Source organism: Protomyctophum bolini (assembly GCF_963924005.1).
Source record: "Protomyctophum bolini genome assembly, chromosome: 5".
Classification (NCBI taxonomy): domain Eukaryota; kingdom Metazoa; phylum Chordata; class Actinopteri; order Myctophiformes; family Myctophidae; genus Protomyctophum; species Protomyctophum bolini.
In genome coordinates, this window is record NC_137866.1 from 6,005,472 (window position 1) to 6,031,262 (window position 25,791).

Genomic DNA, 25,791 nt, shown 5'->3' on the forward strand with positions numbered 1-25,791 from the left:
GGTTCAAACCAGCACGACAGCACACCTAATCAAAACATATAAATCAGCTGGGCTGATCAGAGAGCGTATCGGAGGGCTAGGCTTGCAGTTTGCATTGGACACGTTTGCAGTCACAGTAGCTAAATCTGGCATTAAAACAAATTGTGGATAGAAAATGAGAAATTCAGAGTTGGTAACGATGGACGTTAGAGATCCATGCCCCCACTCGGCTATATGCAATACCCGTTGTACCCGTGTCAGAGTACCCGTTCCACCCATCTGTCTGTGTCATTTTATGCCCATATATGGAGATTTATGTATCTGTGTCCCTTTATTCCTATATATGGAGTTCTGTGTCAGGCATGCTCCAAATATGGAGTGTTGTGTTGTCAGAACAGCTCCATATATGGACCCTGGGCAGGGGCCCTGTCCAGAGCCCGGGCAGGGGCCCTGTCCAGAGCCTGGGCAGGGGCCCTGTCCAGAGCCCGGGCAGAGGCCTTTTGCGCGTTTCTGGACAACCGTGGGTCCGCCCGACTTGACACCGGGCACTGCACTCCCTGAGGGGGTGTGTAACGCATGTGTTCGGTGGGTCGAACAGTTCTCGAGTTACGTGCATTACAGCCGTACACACGTACACACGTACAGACAGACGTACAGACAGACAGAGACATTTATAGATGTGTCCAGTCTGAGAAAGGTTGTCTAGCGTGGTTGAGTAAACGAGGACCGAACGGTTTGTGGAACTCGGCTCTGCCTCGTTCCTGACCTGCATCACTTGCATGGCGTGCCAATATTCACGATAAAGCACACCCTGGAGTGTAATACTGCTTAATTACGTCAACGGCATTGAAGAAAGACTCGTCTGAATATAGTATAGAGAATGATTGGCATCCTGCGTGATGTGTTCTGACCTGAGATCAGATTATATAAATGTCTTCTATACATCCTGACAGTTTTCTGAAAAAGCTATGTTTCTATGTATGTCAGTTGTTCTTCGATTTTTCAAAAACAGCAGACCTACAAGCATGTAGCGCTATGAGCTTGTAGATCTGCTATTTTCCAACTTGATGAAGATAAAAAAACACACGTTTCGAAAAACGTATCTTCAAAATATAGGTAGTATGATGCTATGCCGTATATTAACACCTTTTTGCTGGGGACCCCCGACCTGAAGGACCCTGGGGGGTCCCCGGACCGTACGTTGAGAACCCACTGTGCTTATAATGCCTAGATTGTAAATAGTGTAATAATGTTGTCATCGGTTACAATACAAAGGTCTTGTTATTTGCCGCTTGGGTTGGAAGGCTTCAAAATAAAGCGTCCTTTCATGCTGAGCCTGTCTAACTGGCCAGCCTGGATGATTTAATGACTACAGTCTACAGTCTACGAAACCTTTCTTCCATGAGCCACGCACATTGATGCCAGAGCAGAAACCTTGTATCTCCATATTCTGTTTGTGTTGTTTTAAATGTAAATTAACGCCATATACTTGATCATCCTAGTATGTTTAATATTTATAAACTGTAGTAAAATACACACATCACTTCGTGGAGGTGCTGGGTTCAAAAAGTGACATATAGGAAAAGAGAACACACTCATATGCTCCAACAGGTTGTTGTTTTTGACCAGATGAAGAGCCTTGGCTCGAAACGCAGTCAATAAATATACCTGTTGGAGCATATAGTGTGCAGGTTCCTTTCTCTTTTCCTAATATGTATTACATCAATGGCGTCTAAAAGTCAAAGCCTACCCCCCACACCTCATGAGCTGTTTACTGTGGGGAGCATAGTCTACTTGGTTTAGACTAGTCGGTTAGACATGGGCTAAGGTTAGGTTTAGGTGTGCTGTCCCGTGGGAGGTTAGGGTTAGACTAGTCATTGGTTAGACATGGGTTAAGGTTAGGTTTAGGTGTGCTGCCCCGTGGGAGGTTAGGGTTAGGGTGAGGGTTTGAGATAGGTTGTAGTTGTAGGACTAATGACTGGATGACTAGTCTAAACCAAAAGCTTACTAAACTAAGTACTGCACCCGTTTACTGTACATATTTTCTACTCGTTTATATGATGTTGGAGCACAATAGGCCTATTTTATATCTGTCTATCATTTAATATTTTCATCAATTGAGTACAAAAGGACCCCCAATTCAAACAAGCCATAGGCTTTCTTCGATAATTCCTTTTTTACAGTAGCTGACCTTGCATGCAAACTCTTAATAAAGTATTCAGTCAAATCACTCAATCAAATGGCATTGAAGACATACTTGTCTGAATGTAGTATAAATTAATGAATGAAACTTTATTGACAGCCGTAGCCAGTAGACGACAAACGACAATTAAAAACATACAAAACAGTTACAAATAAATACATTGGTTCATAAAACTCTAAAACTCTCATAAAAAAAATATAATAATACATCTATAGGAGGCACTCATACCAATGTTTCCACATCAAAGAGCGGTATCTAACAGTGCTAAACCTAGGATTAGTCAACACCTTAATCACGTTATTATGTGACCCATCAAGTCTGCTTTTAAAGCTGAACATGAGGTTTCTCAAGAGAGCCTGGAAGGTGGTTAGACATTGGCATATAGAGAGACACATTGGCATGAATTCATCAGCACTGGCACCTGCCACTGGGCACATTGTTCTCTGTTTGGCTTTCATGTTTGGTGCCAGCTTGTTTAATGGCCGCGCCTCCATGTTGGTGCCAGTTTGCTACTGTGTGCCCACCTCCATGTTGGTGCCAGCTTGCTACTGTGTGCCCATCACCTCCATGTTGGTGCCAGCTTGCTACTGTGTGCCCATCACCTCCATGTTGGTGCCAGCTTGCTACTGTGTGCCCACCTCCATGTTGGTGCCAGTTTGCTACTGTGTGCCCATCACCTCCATGTTGGTGCCAGCTTGCTACTGTGTGCACATCACCTCCATGTTGGTGCCAGCTTGCTACTGTGTGCCCACCTCCATGTTGGTGCCAGCTTGCTACTGTGTGCCCATCACCTCCATGTTGGTGCCAGCTTGCTACTGTGTGCCCATCACCTCCATGTTGGTGCCAGCTTGCTACTGTGTGCCCATCACCTCCATGTTGGTGCCAGCTTGCTACTGTGTGCACATCACCTCCATGTTGGTGCCAGCTTGCTACTGTGTGCCCACCTCCATGTTGGTGCCAGCTTGCTACTGTGTGCCCATCACCTCCATGTTGGTGCCAGCTTGCTACTGTGTGCACATCACCTCCATGTTGGTGCCAGCTTGCTACTGTGTGCACATCACCTCCATGTTGGTACCAGCTTGCTACTGTGTGCCCACCTTCATGTTGGTGCCAGCTTGCTACTGTGTGCACATCACCTCCATGTTGGTGCCAGCTTGCTACTGTGTGCCCATCACCTCCATGTTGGTGCCAGCTTGCTACTGTGTGCACATCACCTCCATGTTGGTGCCAGCTTGCTACTGTGTGCACATCACCTCCATGTTGGTACCAGCTTGCTACTGTGTGCCCACCTTCATGTTGGTGCCAGCTTGCTACTGTGTGCCCACCTCCATGTTGGTGCCAGTTTGCTACTGTGTGCCCATCACCTCCATGTTGGTGCCAGCTTGCTACTGTGTGCCCATCACCTCCATGTTGGTGCCAGCTTGCTACTGTGTGCCCACTTTGTCTGGGTGCTGTCTCTCTCTATGTGCCAGCAGCACTTTGTTTCACCCTGAACAGTGTGTCCTCTCCTCTCTGCCAAGCTGCACCAAATCTTAACCCCTTTTGGTGTTAGCATTATGTTGTGCTTTAGCTATTGAAAAATAGCAGATCTACAAGCTCGTAGCGTGCCAACGAGCGGCGCGCTACGAGCTTGTAGGTCTGCTATGTTTTTTTAAATCGAAGAACGATAGCTTTTTCAGAAGACTGTTGGGATGTAGAAGACATTTTTAGAATCTGATCTCAGATCAAAATGGGTTAAAGTTTCAGTCCACCACCACAGAGGCCAGGGGTTTGAATCCTCTGTGGTGCCTGACCGAGCGTCTGTAAGTGGCCGTGTTTGTAAGGAGCCAGGTGAGGCCGCTCCTTACTGTCTACAAGGTTCAAGGTTCAAGTTTATTTAGTGTCCCCGAAGGGCAAATTGGGTTGCAGCATAGACAGTACATTAAAACACTGAGACAGTACAAATAAACAAACAGTTCACATAGCAGATACTGAGTATCTGTACAAAGGTGCACATAACCATTAAAGTGCAGGTGATAGTCATAAACAGTGCGTGTGCAAAGCATTAGGCACGAGACAAAAAAAGTAAGTAAAAAAGTATGTAAGTAATCCTCCCAGTGGGGGCTCCTCACTGGCAAGTCAGCCAGTCAGCCAGTAGCGACACAACGGTGACATTAAGACCACGCACAGAGATGTGTGGGGAATTGGGCATAACGGCTATAAATCGTAAAGGAAGAAAATGTGAAAATAATTGGCTAAAAATAATCTCCATGCTAATACTTGGATCAGCCCTCCTGCTGCCCATGATGAATGGACTCCGCTATCTTTTCATCTCTCCAGGAGCGTCTCTCAGTCTCTCCAACTCCTCAGCTGTTGACCTTCCGCCTCCTCAGTGACCTATGACCCCTTGGTCCATTGTGCTGCGGATGGGAATGGAGAGCGAGCTGCTCTCACAATGGAGTCCCTCTACTCCAGAGAGACTCCTCTCAGCGCCTCCCATATGAAGCCTATAGCCGACAGGCCGAGTGCTTCCATGGTCCTCCCATATGAAGCCTATAGCTGACAGGCCGAGTGCTTCCCTGGTCCTCCCATATGAAGCCTATAGCTGACAGGCCGAGTGCTTCCCTGGTCCTCCCAGAAGCCTAGCCAACAGGCCGAGTGCTTCCATGGTCCTCCCATATGAAGCCTATAGCCGACAGGCAGAGTGCTTCCATGGTCCTCCCAGAAGCCTAGCCAACAGGCAGAGTGCTTCCATGGTCCTCCCATATGAAGCCTATAGCCGACAGGCCGAGTGCTTCCATGGTCCTCCCATATGAAGCCAATAGCCAACAGGCCGAGTGCTTCCCTGGTCCTCCCATATGAAGCCTATAGCCGACAGGCCGAGTGCTTCCATGGTCCTCCCATATGAAGCCTATAGCCAACAGGCAGAGTGCTTCCATGGTCCTCCCAGAAGCCTAGCCGACAGGCCGAGTGCTTCCATGGTCCTCCCAGAAGGACTTATTTAGCCAGTTCCACTACCAGATCACACCTGCCTCATGTCAAATGTCGTGAGGCTGATTGTAATGTAAACCCGCTAGAGTCTAGACAGTACCTCTACATTCCAGCAGCATTCCTTTCTGTCCCACTTCTGTTCTGTTCTGCCTGGCCACTCTCTGTCCTAGTGACACTATACTGGGCTTGTGTTCTGTTCTGTTCTGCCGGGCCTCTCTCTGTCCTAGTGACACTACTGGGCTCTGTGTCCTCTGTTCTGTTCAATAGAGAACTGGGCCCCTTTTATGAAAGTAGAGCAAGTGTTAGCACAGCCTGTTTCATTGTGTGTGTGTGTGTGTGTCTGTGTGTGTGTGTGTGTGTGTGTGTGTGTGTGTGTGTGTGTGTGTGTGTGTGTGTGTGTGTGTGTGTGTGTGTGTGTGTGTGTGTGTGTGTGACCTTTATCTGTGCTCCCACAGATGATGAAATGGTCACTATCTGCACGTGATGCAGTAGAAGTACTTTAAATGTTTGTCTGGAACTCCTCCTCCCATCTCTCTCTCCTCTCCTTCTCTCCTCTCCTCTCTCTCTCCTCTCCTTCTGCATTGACATGGAAATGTAGTCCTCGTATTTAATCTGGATTAGCTTTGAAGCTATTTCTGGACGGGCAGATATCGAATACAGAAGCACTTGAAATAATTTGCAAGGATGTACGTATGCCAGCCATTTTTGGACCAACTCCATCCATCCCTCCATCCATCCATCAACCAATCCTGTCTGTCTGTCTGTCTGTCTGTCTGTCTGTCTGTCTGTCTGTCTGTCTGTCTGTCTGTCTGTCTGTCTGTCTGTCTGTCTGTCTGTCTGTCTGTCTGTCTGTCTGTCTGTCTGTCTGTCTGTCTGTCTGTCTGTCTGTCTGTCTGTCTGTCTGTCTGTCTAATGTTTTGTGTAGGGTGTTACGACTATGGTCGTCTTTCTTTTTGTTGTGTTTGACAATTTTGAATACATACTTTTTTTTTGTATTTTGCAACTTTTTTGTCCTTGTGGCTACTTCAGTTGGACCTGGGGAAGGTGTGAACCATGTTGTGTCTTAGGCACCCCTAGAAAGGGTTAACCCATTCTGAACGGGAACCCATTTTGGTGTCAGCATCATGTCATGCTTTAGCTATTGAAAAATAGCAGATCTACAAGCTCATAGCGCGCCACCGAGTGGCGCGCTACGAGCTTGTAAGTCTGCTATTTTTGAAAAATCAAAAATCACAGACATTTTTTTAGAATCTGATCTCAGGTCAGAATGGGTTCATCAGACCAATGTGTGTCCAGTGGAAACCTCGTATGAATCTGATCTCAGGTCAGAATGGGTTAATAATAGTCTACACTATACATTCCACAATGCATCAAACTGCACAATGTGCCTCTGTTTGACATTTATCAATGAGTTATACCAGTGCCACAGTGTGTTAGAATAGACGGTGTATGGATCTTGGTACAGTCTAACATGTCCCAGATGAAAGGACAGTAAGGTGGCAGTGCATTGAATACAGTCTAAAATGTCCCAGATGAAAGGACAGTAAGGTGGCAGTGCATTGAATACAGTCTAAAATGTCCCAGATGAAAGGACAGTAAGGTGGCAGTGCATTGAATACAGTCTAAAATGTCCCAGATGAAAGGACAGTAAGGTGGCAGTGCATTGAATACAGTCTAAAATGTCCCAGATGAAAGGACAGTAAGGTGGCAGTGCATTGAATACAGTCTAACATGTCCCAGATGAAAGGACAGTAAGGTGGCAGTGCATTGAATACAGTCTAAAATGTCCCAGATGAAAGGACAGTAAGGTGGCAGTGCATTGAATGGACAGTAGGTGGCAGTGCATTGAATTACAGATCAAAGTGTTGGATGTAATGGAAACGGAAACCCTCTCTCAGCAGCAGAGCCTGATGACTCCCTCCACCACAGGGAGTCCCTCCACCACGCCACCACCACCGAGACAGAGAAGTAGTTCCCTCGACAGCGTAAGATCGCCTCCTTCATTTGGTTCTGGGTCTCTTCTTTATCGACGTTATTATAGATCTGGGATTCTTTCAGGCTTCCATAATAACGCTTTTGGAACTATATGCAGTATGACGTCGTCGGTCATCGTTTCTCTCTTCCTCCTAAGGCCTGATTTATAGATCCACGCGGCATGGGGCCGCACGCTGAAAATGGCTGGTTTTCAAGCCTCCCAACACGTCGCATTGTGTCAGCTTGGAGATCGGCTATTTTCTGTGTATAAATCGGCTACGACCTTTCTTTACCACATCAGTGCATGCATCTCAAATTCTCAAATGTGTTCATATAGCGCCTTTAACCCATTCTAGGCGGGAACCCCTTTTGGTATTAGCATTATGTTGTGCTTTAGCTATTGAAAAATAGCAGATCTACAAGCTCATAGCGCGCCACCGAGTGGCGCGCTACGAGCTTGTAGGTCTGCTATTTTTGAAAAATCGAAGAACGACTGACATAGAAACATAGCTTTTTCAGAAAACTGTCAGGATGTAGAAGACATTTTTAGAATCTGATCTCAGGTCAAAATGCATTAAAGAACCACCGTTCTTCTGTGCGTTAGAATCTGATCTCAGGTCAGAATGGGTTAAGAGGCTTTACAATGTGCATTACATTCACAACACTGACGGCGTGCAAGGCACCACCAACCTGCTCATCAGGAGCAATTAGGGGTCCAGTGTCTTGCTCAAGGACACTTCGACACTAACTCCCCGGGATCGAACTGGGAACCTGCCGGTTCACAAGCGGCCGCTCTACCTCCTGAACCACTGCCGAATATGGTTTCACGCTCACCTTGTGTTCTTAATAGATTGTGAGGCATTCGTTTGAAAAGGTTCCAAGTGTAGCAGCAGCTGCCAGTCAGTTGTGCCTCTCTGTTGGGGGCTCATCCATCCAAAGATAAAAGTCTAATGTTATAAAATGAAGAAGACACCATTCATATTCATCACAGTCCCTGTAACATCCAGCATTATTGCACTACTCTTTTTTTTTTATTTAGCCTATGCCCTATAGAGCGTCGCAGTCCCGCCCCCTTTAAGAACGAGGAGTGGCCCAGGAAATAATTCCCCATTAATTTCCCCATAGGCTTCATCTAATTAGTAAGAAGATAAACTAAACAAAAAGTGTTGTACCCTGCCTTTATTCTCTTCTTTCTAATTATTTGATCGACCCCAAAACATTGTGCGACGTTCTATACCAGTAAAAAATAAACAATCTTTTCGGTGTTGAGAATCGATACAAAGATTCCATTATTGTGTATCAATGTTTTCTTACACATCTGTTATATGTACACCCCCCTCTCCCTACATACTCAGCCACACACACACACACACACACGTGCACGAGCACACACACAGTACCCCAGCCTTGATGGGATGGGAGGAAGGGGCTTTGTCTATAGCTGTGTGACAGGTGTAATATTGCACACTGCAGCTTCACTGCCCCAGTGAATGATTGCGAAGGGATTTGCCTGCATGTGTGTGACTGCGTGTGTGCGACTGTGCGTGCATGCGTGCGTGCGCGTACGGGTACATGTGTGCATCCCTGTGGTGTAGTGATTCTTCCTAGAGGGTGGTAGAGTCCATATTCACATGCATTATTTACAAATGTATGCTGCATGGATGTGTGTTATATATTACTCTGGTGGATGTTTCATAGAGTTGTAGATCTGCTGCATGGATGTGTGTTATATTACTCTGGTGGATGGTGAATGTTTCATTGAGTTGTAGATCTCTTGTTTTTATATCTCTGTGGTGTTCTGCGTCGTCCTGCTCTCTGTGTTCTGGGTAATAGATCAGTATATCGTCTCTGTCTGTCGGGTGGAAACCCAAAACTGTTGGTCTCTGTGGACGATAAGTCGGCCATTATTCACTGGGATCTGCATCTGGACCTCCTGTGAACTCTGCTTGAAGATTACATTGTTCCTTCATCATTTAATCACAACTCCTGCGGCTCTGTCGTTTTTCCCTCCGTTGATATTATCATCATGATTCAATTAAATGCATTGTGATTATACGGCAAATTAGAGATTGGGTTACTTGTGAAAATATGAGCAGCATTATTTTTGTTTGCAAGGCACCAGCGCTTTATTTTTTTATAAAGCTATAGGAAAATGTGTTTACCTAATATTAAACTACGGCACAAAAACACTGTGAAAGATTATGGAATACCTACCATGGGTATGAAGAATACATCACGTCTCCTGAATAGAGTTGCTTTACACATTTTAGTGTCTTCTATAAAAGTTAAAGTTTAAAGCTCTGGCATTGTAAGAAGTTACCCACTATAGGGTAACTTATCATAATGCCAGAGCTTTAAACTTCCACAGTGCTAGTATAAAAATAAAAAAGTAATACTCAATACTGTTTTGCTGACACGGAGAAGAAGAAAAATGCAAAACACTCAGGTTGAACTTGAACCCATCAATGGGGTCAGATAAGGTGGTTATGGGTTTAAATCATCTATGAAGTCAGTTTGCTGCTTATGGGTTCAATTAATCCATTAAATGATAATCCCGGAATAGCCGTTTCTTACCTTATTCTGTTATTATATATATATCCTAAAATGTGTGGTACAGATGAAAGTTTTCATAACTGAGTGGGCGGTGGGGTTTCGCGGTTTTATTTATGTTTATAGCTCAAAAATTCATTTTTCATATTTCCACTATGGCGGCAACTATAAATACTCTACACCACGGAGAGTATTTAGTCATTATGAAAGACTGATATCTAATAATAATAATAAAACAAAATCACCTGTATCACTCGTTCTGGGATATAATAATAAGATAATAAGATTAAGGTTTAGAAAGTGTCTAGTCCGGTAATCCTTCAACGGGCTCGGTTCTGTTCTCATGCCATGTTGTTGTTGTTCTCTGCTGTCCTCAGATCGAGAAGATCATGACTCTGATTGGCGCCGGCATCGACTTCTCCCGAGACCAGCAGTACGCCACGCCAGGTACAGTTACTACAGTATAACTTTATACCCGAGTTTCACATGCATTAGGCTACGGACCCCCCATTTTAATGGCATTTCTATCTCTGGGACCCCCCAATTTATATTGTAAAATCTCTGAGTTACAGACCCATAAGGGCCCATTTGGTTCCAAACTATCATTTAACTGGGGACCCCCTGGAACTCCCTCAGGTACCCCTGGGGGTCCCCGGACCCCACTTTGGGAACCACTGACATACAGGGTCCTATCTTACGTGGCCAGCGCTATTGTTGCGAGAACTCATTTCACCGCCTGGTGCCGGCAGTAACATAATGATCTTCCCCACAACGTGCAGCTGCTTTCCGTTCTACACTGTTTAGCTTCAGATACCACAGCGTGGGCGAGTTAGCGTCTGGATACGTGTGGTTTTGTGATGCGCTGCGGGTCAGGTTTTCTTTTAATGACCCATGGGTCCAGTTGTGTTAACTCAGGGATATCTATATATAAATCTGTACACTTCAATAAACACAGGAAATGATTTCAAACCAACCCACAGAGTCCAGCAAAGAGAATAAATGCAAAACGACACACATAGAAAGGCAGGTTCAGTGCACGACAGACAGTGACAGTAATATGACTCGTACCAACCCAGACACTCTTGTGCACTTGCACAGCTTTCTTTAACTTGGCTGATAATATTACCTTTCTTTTTTTCTCCAGTGCCTTTAAGAGCTGGCCAGCTGCCGGTGTTATCTCAGTACTTATCGGTGCATATGGGGGATGAATATTTATTTTCTGTGGGGTTTTAATTGTTATCTCCTTATGCTTCAACGTTGTGGAATAAATCCCATCGCTGTTGGTTTTAGGTTTATCCACCATGTGGTAGCGTATATGGGTTCCCTCAGGCTGGAGAATAAAAGGCTGTATCGTAGCTTTGCTCTTGGCCTCTGGTAGAGACGGTTATGGGCTTAGTTTGTCTTAGTTTTATCTTCCAACCTTTCCTCAAAACCTTCACACTTTACAACTATGTTAGTCTTATACATGATTTGCAGGATTTTGTCGTTGATGGGTGGAAACCTTGTATTTCCAAAACTTTTCAAAAGAATAAAAACACAACCTGATTGATTGATTGATTGATCGATTGCTATCTTAATTGATCATGGAATAAAAATATGTCGCATGTACGTGACTTACATACCGTGTTCCGAATTGCTTCGAGGTACATATTATTATTTCATCACAAATGACAGACTACTAGATGTATTTACGTTGAAATGGGGATATGAGGTTTCTGCCTAACGGTGATGACTGTGCTTTGGCCCAAAAGGCTATATACGCTTATTTGTCTCTAGACGTCTTATTAGCCCAGCTTTTCCACACGTTTGTATAGTTTAAATTGTCACTAAACCATCCCTGCTGATCAATGGAGCTATCTGAATATAGCCTCAAGGGAAATCAAGCTAGCTCGCCAAAGATACAGTTAAAATAGAGGAGAACACACAGTGGTGGGAAAAGTAATGGACATTTAACGTGTTTGTTTACATGTACCAAAAGTAAAAGTGCTCATGGTGCAGAATTAATGTCCCAATTCAATGTTCAGTTTTCGTGCATAAAATCTTTTGAAAATAGCAGATTGGCTTATTATCAAATGGACTAATTTGTATATAGGGCTGAATTGGTTAAGGTATGTTTTTGTTTCAAGTTTTCAAATAATTGTAGTAGAGTAAAAATGCAATCTTTGCCTCTGTGATGTGATGGAGTAAAAGTATTGTAAATTGGAGATGCATAAGTAAAGTAGAAATGCCTCAACATTGTACTTAAATATAGCCTAGAGTACTTGAGTAAATGTACTTAGTTACTTTCCTCCTCTGACAACGTGCTCCAGAGGTGTGGACAGCTGGTGTTCTGTCAGATGAGCTGACATCAGCAGCCACAGCCTCTAGGCCCGGGTTCTGGTTCTGCACACTCTTCTGTGGCTTTAGCCTGTATATTTTAATATATTTTTAAACCCAGGGGTTGGTTTGACATTCGTTCCTTCCGAGGGAATTATTTAGTCATATTCATAAAAGCAACAACTTGTGAAAAAGAATAGAAGAAAACATAAAATGATGCAAAATGGAGCGAAGGCAATGATGTAGTACTGTAGTATATAATTCAAGGATGTAGTACTGTAGTTAGTGTACTTCTGGGGATGTCCCCATTTGTTTCAGAACGGTGCTTCCAGTCTCTGTTCTCTAACCCAGATACAAGCCGGGGTCTTTCTGCCAAAGTCACTCCGTAGGGCAGTGGTTCCCAAACCTTTTCGTGTCAAGGACCCCCAAATTAGGCCACGGGACCCCCCATTTGAAGATGTGCCAGTGACCCCGATTTTTACGGCTCTAGCAGTGATTTTCACACACATTACATTATGCTACGGACCCTCGATTTAATAGCATTTCTACCTCTGGTACCCCGATTTATATTGGAAAACGAAAATGTTAATTTTGTACAAATGGAACCAAATGGACCCGTTAGGGTGCGTGCGTGCGTGTGTGCGTGCGTGCGTGGGGGTGTGCGTGCGTGCGTACGTGCGTGGCATATTCCATACTCTGGCGCTGTACCCTATTTTCTTCCTGCCCATAGCGATTGGTCCCAGTCGGCCAGACAAGCTATTCTTGCCACCAACAAAGTGCATGTGGGTGCTTTCGGTTGACGTGGAAACCGTGTATGTCCAAAAAAAAAGGTTGATTCTAAGAACCTGTATTTCAATGGATCCAATGTAGTGTAGTCGGTAGTCACTCGTCGTTGACGCTTTTCATTGGCCCAATATTTGATGAAACCCACACTGACACACTTTAACCCATTCTTGGCGCGAACCCCTATTGGTATCTTACCCCCTCCGCCGGATATTTGGGTTCTGTACAGTATGTACAGTATTCAAAAATGTAAATTTTTTGACGCTGCTATATAAATATTTGAAGTTTTTCAGAAACCTTCAGGTCAGGATTTAGAGGCGTTTTTTAGAATCGGCCTTAGGCCTAAATGGGTTAACAGTTTAACCTATTTTGGGCGGGAACCCCTTTTGGTGTAAGCATTATGTTATGCTTTAGCTATTGAAAAATAGCAGATCTGCAAGCTCGGTGGCGCGCTACGAGCTTGTAAGTCTGCTATTTTTGAATAATCGCAGAACCACTGACGTGTAGTAGAGAAACCCTGTGGCATTGACTCCTCTGTCCCTGGGCTGTAGTAGAGAAACCCTGTGGCATTGACTCCTCTGTCCCTGGGCTGCAGTAGAGAAACCCTGTGGCATTGACTCCTCTGTCCCTGGGCTGTAGTAGAGAAACCCTGTGGCATTGACTCCTCTGTCCCTGGGCTGTAGTAGAGAAACCCTGTGGCATTGACTCCTCTGTCCCTCTGGTCCCTCAGATCACTCAGTACGTCTAATCCAGCAGCCCACGGTTTACATTCAAAGCACAGCCCTAATCACACCACACCGCAGCACTGTGCTGGATTTATTGGAGCCCATTGTTGTCTATATATTTATTTATTTAGTGTGGACTGCATTGGATTGAGGTCTTTAAAATATTAATGCCCACACAGTGCACGTCAGGGCATTGTCTGTTTTTATCTTTTTATCTTTGCTTTATAGACGTGAGTCCTGCGATGCGTTCTGAACTTGTAGATCTGCCTTTATAGACATGATGCCTGCGATGCGTTCTGAACTTGTAGATCTGCCTTTATAGACGTGATGCCTGCGATGCGTTCTGATGCGTTCTGAACTAAATTAGGCAGAAGAAAAGCCAAGAATGACCCAAGACTGCAGCAAAGCTGTTATTATCCACTGTCCAGCGGGTCGCTTGAACCTTGAATCCTGTCCAATCCGCTGCCAGAGTGTCCAGCGGGTCGCTTGAACCTTGAATCCTGTCCAATCCGCTGCCAGAGTGTCCAGCGGGTCGCTTGAACCTTGAATCCTGTCCAATCCGCTGCCAGAGCCTGTGGCTCCATCCCAACAAGCGGGCGGCCGTGCCTTTTTTTTTATTATTATTTTTATCTGCTGATTGATTAGCCATTACCTCGTCAGAGTGAAATAGATGGAGGGGGGTGGGGTTAGGTCAGAGGGAGAGGGAGGGAGAGAGGGGGAGGGAGAGAGAGAGGAAATTATTGGAGGGGGATCTGTAAGCTAAATGGACAAACAAACACCCACGATGCAGAGAGAGGAGAGGAGGAGGAGGAGGAGGAGGGGAGGCAGTGAAGGGAGGGCAGAGACGCATGCAAGCAAGTAGGGGGAGAGAGAGAGAGGAAAGAGAGAGAGGAGAGAGAGACACAGAGAGAGAGAGAGAGAGAGGAGAGAGAGAGACACAGAGAGAGAGAGGAAAGAGAGAGAGAGAGGAGAGAGTATAGGAAGTACAGTGAGGAGCTGCTATAGCAGCATTTCAGCAGGACGATGGAAGGACGTTACGTTGCTACGTTAGACCTCCAGAATCTGATGCTCTGTTCTTCAGCCTGCTGAGCACCACTGGACCTCAGCTGGACAGGACAGGACAGGACAGGGCAGGACAGGACAGACAGACAGACAGACAGACAGACAGACAGACAGACAGACAGAGGGAGCCGGCGTTCATGTCCAATATGAGGAATGTTTGTTTTGCGGAGCTGACGGGACCCGTCTGTAACTACTGAGGAGTTGGTCTGCAGTGTGACCTGGAATCTGCCCTCAACGGGACTGTGTGTGTGTGTGTGTGTGTGTGTGTGTGTGTGTCGTGGTGGTGGTGGGGGGGGGCGCAGCTAGTGACATAGAAGAAACGTCATACACAGTTAAAGGAACACATAAAGTTAAATGATCAGCCGTTTTCTTCCGCTGATTTTAACGTTATGATATTTTGTTGAGTTGAGTTTCCGCTTTTGATTTATTCTTTTTTTTTTCTCAGTTTGTTTTGTTTGGTCTCCATGATCCTGATCTGATAAATGCGTCCCTTTAGAACGATGGTGTTGATTTAGAATGATATAGTTTATAAAGACACGACTTGCAAGTCGAACATTCAGATGTGAGGCTGAGTTTGAATGGTTACAACAAGGTGTGTGCGTGTTATTTGTTTATGGACTGAAATTACTTTTAGATGACATGCATGTCTACAGTTAAACGGAGTCAGTTGTGTTGAAGTTGTGTCTCCGGTTGTGGTCTAGATTCTGGCCGAATGTGGACGTCGACTCCTCTCTGCGTTACACCGTGACTGGACACATGGTTTTCTATTAGTCTCTGTGTAGTTCCTCTTTGTTCTGCTGTACTGCCTCGTGCGCGCGTGCGTGTGTTTGTGCGTGCGTGTGTTTGTGTGCGTGTGTGCGTGCGGTCTGCTGACGAGGTCAGATCGGTGCATCAGGGATGAGTGTGGTCGGCAGTCGTCCAGATCCAGCGGTCTGCTACTCTTCCGTCTCCTCCAGAGTTTCCAGAGGACTCAGAGACCATGCAGTGCTTCACTCCTCTCCGTCTCCTAGCCAGGTTTCTCATAAAACCATGGGATTGTATAGGATGTGCGTTTAATTTAGACCTGTGAGTTTTTAATCTTCAGCAAAGTCTATTTCCTGACACATGACGGGACATGGACGTTGTTGCTTTTGTTGTACTTCTTACAGACAATCTTGTATTTTTTTTTTTAACAGACCAAAGATGTATTGTGGATTTTAACTTGTAAAGCAACCAGCTTCCATTCACCCAACGCCTGGGATAGAGATATTCATAGGACTTAGACTTTTTGTTTTAATAGTGCATATTATTAAAACAAAACATATTCCTATTGTCATATAGCGTTTCGGACTGTTTAGGGTACGTGGTAGATTAGAGCTTGTATAAACGTCTCACGCCTGATGGAGGTCCGTGCAGCCCAAACGTATCTGCATTAAACTATTTTTTTGTTGCAAGTGAAGACTGTGCAGGACACTCCCCCCTTTTTTTTCTCGCTCTTCTCAAGCTGGTATAAACAACCATCTTAAGTGACCGCGGCGCTGCCCCCTGGTGGAGACCGAGGGGTTTATAGTTGTGTTCCTGTCGGTCAGGTGGTAAACCGTGGCCCTCGGCCTCCGCTGACCCGGCGGGAGCCGCCGCCACCCCCGTTCCCGCGGGCGACACTGTCTCACCAGCCGCTCGCCGATGACGGGGAGGACGGCGGCGCCCCCTGTGGCTGCTGCTGGTGCTGCGCGGCGTCGGCGTCCGCACCGCCGCGGAGCCTCTGCTGGCCCCGGATGATGTGGCAGTGCACCCTGTCGCCCTCCGGGTGTCGCTGTTACCGCCTCAAGGGTTTCTCCCTGCTCAAGCGCTTCCCTCTGTCGCCGCCAGGTGGCGCTGCCGCGGCGGGGTCCAGGCTGCTGGAGCAGCCGGTGGGCGATTGGCTGGAGCACGTGGGGCTGCCGCAGTACGAGAGCAAGCTGCTGCTCAACGGCTTCGACGACCTGCACTACCTGGTGAGTGACCTTTGACCTTACCACTGACCACTACCTGGTGAGTGACCTTTGACCTTACCACTCACTGCCTGGTGAGTTACCTTTGACCTTATCACTCACTGTGTTAGACCCTCCACTCACAACCTGGTGAGTGACCTTTGACCTTACCACTGACCACTACCTGGTGAGTGACCTTTGACCTTACCACTCACTGCCTGGTGAGTGACCTTTGACCTTACCACTGACCACTACCTGGTGAGTGACCTTTGACCTTACCACTCACTACCGGATGAGTGACCTTAGGGTGTTAGACCCTCCACTCACTACCTGGTGAGTGACCTTAGCCTCCAGATTACAACGCAGGCAGAAATCCATGATCATACAGGGTAAAATCCTTGATTTTGCAATGAAATATGCAAGTAGTTTTATGTGATTTTTAATGCTGTGAAATTGAGAAATATGTATATACTAGAATTGCCGTATATTTTATTTTGTGATCTGATTATTTTGGTGAATATGCGCCCTTTTTGGAGAGAAAAAACAAACATTACCCACGGTCCCACGCATAATCTGTGCCATTTGGTTGATTATGTGCATAATGGCATTTAGCTGGAGGGTCTACTATTAGGTAGTCTCTCAAGACAGACTGTTGCCTCGCGTCAACTAGTCTGTCGGCAAGCAGTAGAAAGAAACGTATCACTGGCCTACAAGTATGGACGCTGTAGTTCAGGAAGTCAGCCGCGCAATCACCCAATCACATTTAGTGGGCGGGATTTACATGTGTGTGCGGCTAGGACATTTCGTCCCACTGGAAGCAAACCTATACACGCTTCTTATTATTGAACATGGCTTCCTCTGGTCAACAAACAACACCAAACAACCGGCTAACCGGTTAGCCGACCGTTAAAAAACATCCGGATATTTTTATCAGCTTTAACGATTAATTTGCATAATAATAAATACGTGTTCTGATCTTAAATCCCTTTATTTTAGATCGTTTTTAGTAATAGTACAACATAAACATTACAGAGACTGTACTTGTCACTGTACAATACTTTAAAACAGTTGTCATGTTGCACACATGCCTAAAATTGTTCTTATTTGCGCCGCCCAGCTTGTCACACTCCAGGCTGCATGAACAGCGCTCTGGCTCGGTTTTCTGCCCCCTCAATGTCCCAAAGTTCTCTGTTGTACTTCTGGCTAGTTGGCTACAAGGGTAGCTTTGCGGACTTGCGGTAGTCGAAATGTAAGCGAGTGACAGCGAGACGAGATGAACACATGTCAACCGTATAAATGCAGAGACCTACTTGGCATTATTAATTCCATTATTGGCCATTTGGCCTGGAGGGAGAACGTTTACAGCCGCTGCCGCTTCCTCCTCTTATCCGTCTCCCCACACTGGCACGGCTTACGGCTATCAAGTTAGCCATGTGCTATCGATGTTTGAGGGTTTTCTCGTCAGCGAAAAGTCAACAAACGGAACACGGTGACATGCTTGCTGATCTTCCTTAATAATAAAAAAAGGCTTAGCCCATGCGTCCAGTGGCTTTATAGGTATAAGTTGCTCAGATCTGGACTGGATTTATTTATGTTTTGGACTAGAACCGGCGGACCTCTGTAGGACTACTGTAGACGCGCAGATGCGATGTTTATTGATGATTAAGCCTACAACAATTTATTTATATTGTTAAATGTTGCTTTTTTGTTTGTCTTTTAAAAAAGGAGCATAAATAAATGTATACCATTCGTCTACCAACTTTAATTATGTAGCCTATACATGCATATTACATTTGGGGTAGCCTATTAAAAAAAAGAAAAAAATCAACCACTATCCGTTAATGACCCGGTTAATCCTGTCGGCTAACCGGTTGGGAAACTATCCGTTACTGACATCCCTACTTGATATACGAGGCTTTTTCCAAAACCAGTAGGTAAACATAATAAAACATCTCGTCGATCGATTAAATATTTCAAACAAATGTGCTGAAGCGGTTTGATATGTTCAACATTGTGTAGAACAGCAACTCTCCTTAGCACACTAGCAAAAATGTCCTCCTCCGTTACATCCATGTTTTGTTCCGCAAAGGAATGGTTGAAAGTAGGAATGAAAACAGTGCGGCACAGCGGTAGTAGTGGAACTCGGCGGAAAAGCAAGGGCCTTTTCCGGTTGATCGAAATTCTAAACAGAGCTTGCCCCCAGAGTCTAATTTCGAGGAACAACAGCGGAGGCGCTGTTTTCCCGAATATTTGACGATGGGATTCTCAGATTGACTATTAGGTGACTTACCATAAGCGAGGTAAAGAAAGTAGTATGCTGCAGTTATCATTAACGTCTGTGGGTCTACTGAGTGTGTTCAAGTGTCCACCTCTCTGTTCCACCTCTCTGTTCCACTTCCTGGTTTGCTCAAATGGGTTGTGTGTTTTGTGTGAAGTCTGGAGTTATCTCTCCGTGCGTTCAGTGTCGTCTGCTTCATTTAGTTGTTCTCTCTGTCTCTCTCCTCTTCTGTCTGTCTCTCCTAGTCTCTCTCTGTCTCTGTCTCTGTCTCTGTCTCTGTCTCTGTCTCTGTCTCTCTCCCTCTCCCTCTCCCTCTCCCTCTCCCTCTCCCTCTCCCTCTCTCTCTCTCTCTCTCTCTCTCTCTCTCTCTCTCTCTCTCTCTCTCTCTCTCTTTCCATTTCCTTCCAGCTGGCTGTTGTTTTGTAAACTCATCACATATGGATGTGTTGTCACCTCTCCATTAGCTCTCAGGCGGTACCATTAGCTTCCTTTGAAGTCCAATTTTCTGAAACCCCCTTGAGTGCTGCACTTGCCATTTTTCAATCGCAGTTTGATTACCACTGCAAGCAGGTTTTGATTTGTGCGTTAACCCATTCTGGGCGGGCACCCATTTTGGTGTTAGCACTATTTTATGCTTTAGCTATTGAAAAATAGCAGATCTACAAGCTCATAGCGCGCCACCGAGTGGTGCGCTACGAGCTTGTAGGTCTGCTATTTTTTGAAAAATCGAAGAGCGACTGACATTTTTAGAATCTGATCTCAGGTCAGAATGGGTTCATCAGACCAGTGTGTGTCCCAGTGGAAACCTCGTATGAATCTGATCTCAGGTCAGAATGGGTTAAGCCATGATGATAAGCTCTTGCTAAATGGTGAACTGTGCGTCGTAAATTGTGCGTTTCTCCAAAGCGCTGTACATAATGTGCATTACATTCACCTCTCCGTTCACACGTTCACACACCGCTCTGTCAGCGCTGTACATAATGTGCATTACATTCACCTCTCCGTTCACGCGTTCACACAGCGCTCTGTCAGCAGAGGGATGTGCATTACATTCACCTCTCCGTTCACGCGTTCACACAGCGCTCTGTCAGCAGAGGGATGTGCATTACATTCACCTCTCCGTTCACGCGTTCACACAGCGCTCTGTCAGCAGAGGGATGTGCATTACATTCACCTATCCGTTCACACGTTCACACACAGCGCTCTGTCAGCAGAAGGGAACCATGCAAGACGCCAACCTGCTCCTCGTCAGGAGCGGTTAGGTCTTTGGTGTCTTGCTTAGCGACACGTCGACACACAGCCAGGAGCTGAGGATCAAACTGGAAACCTTCCAGTTCCAGCTCTAACTCCTGACTGAGCCTCTGCTGATCCACAGCATTACCCACCGCAAGATGCCTTGAGTTGCTCCTTAGATGCTTGTATCGTACAGTGGTGTAACTAAGTACATTTACTCAAGTATTGCACCTCTTAAAGCTGCTATAAACAAGACAAACCGTGTCTTCTCCCCCCCCCCCCCCCCCCCCTGTAGTGAATGGGGATGGGTGTGTTATTGTGTTTGTCCTCCGGTGGTAATAAGACGGACTGATGTCAGAGTGACCAGGAGGTCCCAGCTGGTCAGCAGGGCCTGCAGGACACATTGATTATTGTGTCAAGAAGAGGAACACTCTTCTCACCTCATGTCACCCCCCCCGCCCCAACTTAGTGTTGATTCTGACAGACATTTGCAATGAAATTCCATTTAGTTTTAGTTTTAGTCTTCTGAAATGTTTGTTTTAGTCTAGTTTTAGTTGGCTAAATACCTGTGATGGTGTTGAAATGCTCAGGGATGTTGAGAAGCTAAAGTTGAACCAAAAAATAAAAGGTTTATTCAAATCTCCAGGCTTGAACATCTAATCAAATCAAAGCCCAGTTTTTTTGTGAACAGCTAAAACAACATACTGTACATGGAGACAGATTTTAGTAAATGAGATATGATCCACATATCCTAGGCGGTTTTAAATGGGATTTAAATCAGATTACTAAAGATCTGTCTGGAGTCTCTGGACACTGAAGTCTGAACGTACTATCATCATTTTTACACACGCCTATGATGTCATTGCGTTGTTACCACGACGACCAATGAACGCAATGTAGTTCATTATGTGACGATGTTGTGAGGTCGTTTAGTCTTTCTCCCTCCATCCTCGGTGTTAGATGTGGATCTGATAATGTCTCTTCAAAATCGATGTCTCCACTTTATCTATGCCTTCTTAGTTTCAGTGTTATCACAGATAATTCCAATTATAGAAACTTGATACAAACACTAATCAATAACACAATATAAAACAATACAGTATACTCTCTCTCTCTCTCTCTCTCTCTACGCACTGTTCGCTTGGAAATCTGCTAATTTCGGCAAGTGATACAAGGGATTCCAGCCATCCTGATCTCTTGTCCACCCTACAGAGTCCTTCAGGTCTTATTTTGGAAATGGATCAATAGCACTCAGTGTTCAGAGCTTTGAGACACAGACACTTTTTATTGACTCCCAGAGCAGAGACTAGAGTTATATACATACAGTATGCTCTACAGTATGCAGAGACTAGAGTTATTATGAGATGAGCTGCATTTCAAACCATCTTAAATTTACTGTAAGTAAGTACAATACTTTGAATAAATTAACGTAGTTACTTTGCACCACTGATCCTTTGAGTGTGACGGCTGGTGACACTGTGTTGGTTGTACGTACGTTGAAGGTCACTGTGATCCCTGTGGACATGTGGCTCAGAACAGCAGCACAGCCACAGAGATGCTGCTGAATGCTGATCACACAGAGATGTAAGTCTGTCTGCAGAGCAGAAAGGATTGATCAGAACGCACTGATGTGCAACAGTGTACTTAACCCATTTAGGCCTGACGTCGATATTAAAAAAGATCTCAGTGGTGTTCAATATTTCATGTCAAGAACCTCAAAGATTAATTGTAATTGGCCGCCGACCCCCATCAGAAAATATGTTGTTCCACGGACCCCCCAGAAGCAAAGATTTGAGTTAAAAAGGTTCGTTCTGAAAAAAAATATATTCCAAATATGCGCCACATTTCACGATTTTTCAAAAATAGCAGCTTTTACTTGTGACGGTATACTGTCTCTGTCGGGTGGAAACCTCATAATATGTCCAAAACTGTTACTTTTCAGGATCCAAATTGTAAAGTAGCGAGACTAGCAGATCGACTAGCTCAAAACCTGTCGCTTCGTGCCGCATTTTAAGCTTGCGGATCTGCTTCTTAATAACACCTTTTGATTGAGGTGTGATTGTGGTATAGTACATTTGTGTTCATTTGTGAAAATAGTTTAAAACACAAAAAAGTTTAAATATGGTGATAAGAGGTTTCTGCCCGGCAGCAATGATAGTGGCCTTGTGGTTAGAGTGTCCGCCCTGAGACTGGGAGGTCGGGGTTCGATCCCCGGCCGGGTCATACCAAAGACTGTATAAAATGGGACCCAGTGCCTCCCTGCTTGACACTCAGCATCAAGGGTTGGATTGGGGGTATAAGTCCCTGCGACATACTAGCGTCATGTCCAGGGGGTGTACTTGTACATCAAGCTGCCTCACGCTACAGAAACAGGAGATAGGCTCCTGGGGCCTCATGGCTCGACAGGGCTACTTAACTTACTTATCGCTACTTTTACTTTTTACTTTTTTAGTTGCAATAAGAAAAGAAAAAAAGTACTTCTTCTAACATTGCTAGCCTGTCAAGGCGAGGACAAACATGTCCAGATGCTTGGGAGCAGAATGGATGTGCTTTAAGTCTTGCCTGTGTGCAGACAGAGCTTACTGAGCACAGAGGATTGTCTCAGAAAGCGCTGGGCTTTAGAAGCACAGTGTGTGAAGGACAGAGCAACATCACTTTGTTCTGTTTGTCTGAAATACTTTTAACCGTTATCGTTATACTCCGGGCTTTGTTTATCATCAAACACAATAGACCGACAGACACACCACAGCACATCATGTTGCTGCTTATTGCATGCTGTGGGAATAAGATAATTGCTGCAATCGAATCAATGCAGGCAGAAATAACATCGGTGGGAAGGATTCGTAGATTTAGTTGTGTAGTCTCTGTGGTGACGCTGGGGTTTTCTTCTCGCGTCTTAAATCCATTTCAGAAGCATTAGTGGAGGAAGGAAGACTCTGGGATAAGTAGAGTCTGTGAACTCCCATTAAAGTGCCTTCATGCACATTCAGTGTTTTGTTGTGAGGTTACGACACAATCAATAAAGGCTCATCTATAGTCTTCGCCAGCCAGACTCCTGATGTACTGTAAATCAGCATAATCAAAGCCCCATAGCTTGCTGCTTAGTGATAAAGTGATAAAAGATGAACCCTCCCTATGGTTATCAATCACCATCGTTGAGATGCTGAATAGTGTGTCTCTCTCTCTCTCTCTCTCTCTCTCTCTCTCTCTCTCTCTCTCTCTCCTGTTCTATAGCCTGGCCCCTTTGACTCAATCATGTCAACAGAATAGAATACGTGGCCTGTCAGGAAACAAAATCAACCACTGGTTGATTTGATTGATCACAAAGTTAGTGTGACTGTGAGTTTAGGCACTTTGATGGGAAAAAGCGTTGCGATGGAGAAATCACACATCCACACGACCCGCTGCCTGGATGTGAAGCAACTACAGTTAGTTACCTCAGTCATAGTGCCTGCTACTGCTGCTGGTCGATTTGAAGAATTAAAGAACAAGGTTTGTCAATCATATTATGGTTATTGGTTTAAAGTTTAAGAAGAGAGGTTTAAACTTTAAGAAGAGATGGTCATCATAGTGATGCAGAGTGAGAGCAGCTCCGCTCCTGGCTGACTAGTTGTTTAACTACCTATTATGTTACAAAAAAATATATATATATTTGTACATTGGTGACTATAACTATAATCTACCTGATCTTGAGGCCTACACAAAACTAGTCAACTAGTACCAACAAGGTGGACTTGTGGATTTCCTAGTCGACCAGTAAACTAGTCTTCCTAGTTGCTTAATGCCCTAGGCCTACACAGCACTCTTCCCCAGTAAACTAGTCTCCTAGTTGCTTAATGCCCTATAGGCCTACACAGCACTCTTCCCCAGTAAACTAGTCTCCTAGTTGCTTAATGCTCTAGGCCTACACAGCACTCTTCCCCAGTAAACTAGTCTCCTAGTTGCTTAATGCCCTAGGCCTACACAGCACTCTTCCCCAGTAAACTAGTCTTCCTAGTTGCTTAATGCTCTAGGCCTACACAGCACTCTTCCCCAGTAAACTAGTCTTCCTAGTTGCTTAATGCCCTAGGCCTACACAGCACTCTTCCCCAGTAAACTAGTCTCCTAGTTGCTTAATGCTCTAGGCCTACACAGCACTCTTCCTCCTGCTACAGCGGTTTGGCTGGACGGGACGACGGGCCCGGAGCTGCATTAGTCAGAGTGCATTAAATAGATTTCCCCACAGAGTTGCACCCTGTCAGTCAAACACACTCTGTTGACTTCACATCCCTGGAGTTCCTACGGCCTGAGGGCCTTCGTTTACCTCGGGAGGGACTGGGCGAGGGCACGGCTGAAAATGGCGGTTGTTGTTGTATGAGATTTTTATCCACTCAGCAGCCTTTCACTCCACTGAATATAATAATCCCATTCATCCCATTCAATCATCCTTCCATATAGACAAGGTCACCGCTATGGAAGGTATATAGGTTCAGGTTCATTTATTAGTTTGTCCCCCGAGGGGCGATTTGTTGTACGGCAAAGCATCATAACAGGCAGACAACATAAATCACATAAAATACAGTAAAGACACATGGGTCTACACATAAAACAATAAAACAGTGTTTATGTGGAGCTTTTAAAAGATGATTGTTTTATCTTTATAAGAGAGTATACAGAGGGAACAACCCGCAATAGAGCCTTGTTTCTCAAAGTGGACCCCTAAGTTAATTTATTTTTCTTTTACATACTTTTTTTTAAAGTTTGAGAACCACTGTAATAGAGGATTCTGTCCTCGAATCAAACCTGAGATGTCGCAGTTATTATGTGGTCATATCTGAGCTATCTGCTCCGATACTGTACTGCATCAGTTATTATGTGGTCATATCTGAGCTATATCTGCTCCGATACTGTACTGTCCTGCATCGACCCTGAGGTTGGATGTTCTGATATTATGCACCGCTTTTTCTCCCCCACAACATCTCTAAGAGAAAGTGCTGTGCTGTGCATTATCTTCAACCTTAGTGGAACGGCTTATCTATGTATGTCTTCAGGCCAATTCAATCATCCCACCGCTTTGTGACTGCTGTCGTACGTCAGTGAGGAGTCCCCCCTCTGGGAGCACGTACTGTTGTCCCCTACTGCTGGCTCTCCTGGCCTGATTTGTCCTTTTTTTTGGCTTGTAGATCTGCTATTTTCTGCTATATGTGATGTTATCTGTGATAATGAATGACATGGTAGCTCAGGTGCTATTAACCCATTCTGAACGGGAACCCATTTTGGTGTTGGCATCATGTTATGCTTTAGCTATTGAAAAATAGCAGATCTACAAGCTCATAGCGCGCCACCGAGTGGCGCGCTACGAGCTTGTAGGTCTGCTATTTTTGAAAAATCGAAGAACGACTGTCATTTTCTAGAATCTGATCTCAGGTCAGAATGGGTTAATCAGACCAGTGTGTGTCCAGTGGAAACCTTGTATGAATCTGATCTCAGGTCAGAATGGGTTAAGGTCTTTGTGATGATGGTCATGAGATGAGGCAATACTCAAGCTAGTTTATTGCAGTTGTACAGGCAGTGCTTTGTCATCATCAGGGTTCAGAGACCTTAATGGGTTTTGTCAGTTAATCATTTTGAAATATGAGGGGAATGACATTGATGGCCGCCCGTGATGTCTGCTTGCACTCAACAATGACAATGTGCTCTTGACATAAGAGCTTATACATGTTCAACATGTGAGTGATTGGTGGCTGATCAGTTAGATTTCCTGCTGCCCTCAGCGCTACGCTCAGCTAT

General features: G+C 45.0%; 1 protein-coding gene across 5 annotated transcripts in view; it reads left to right on the top strand.

The window, feature by feature from the left end:
* LOC308314904 (ankyrin repeat and SAM domain-containing protein 1A) overlaps window positions 1-25,791 on the top strand; it is a gene marked incomplete at its 3' end in the record, with an annotated part of 126,906 nt that overhangs the window by 85,845 nt on the left and 15,270 nt on the right. For 3 of the 5 annotated variants that reach the window (XM_080762688.1, XM_080762691.1, XM_080762690.1), the window contains 3 exons: window positions 7,051-7,137; window positions 10,054-10,123; window positions 16,411-16,535. In XM_080762688.1, coding sequence (XP_080618814.1) covers window positions 7,051-7,137; window positions 10,054-10,123; window positions 16,411-16,535 — 282 coding nt within the window. The remainder of the gene's footprint in view (window positions 1-7,050; window positions 7,138-10,053; window positions 10,124-16,410; window positions 16,536-25,791) is intronic. The other 2 variants (XM_080762689.1, XM_080762692.1) reach the window with 2 other exon arrangements.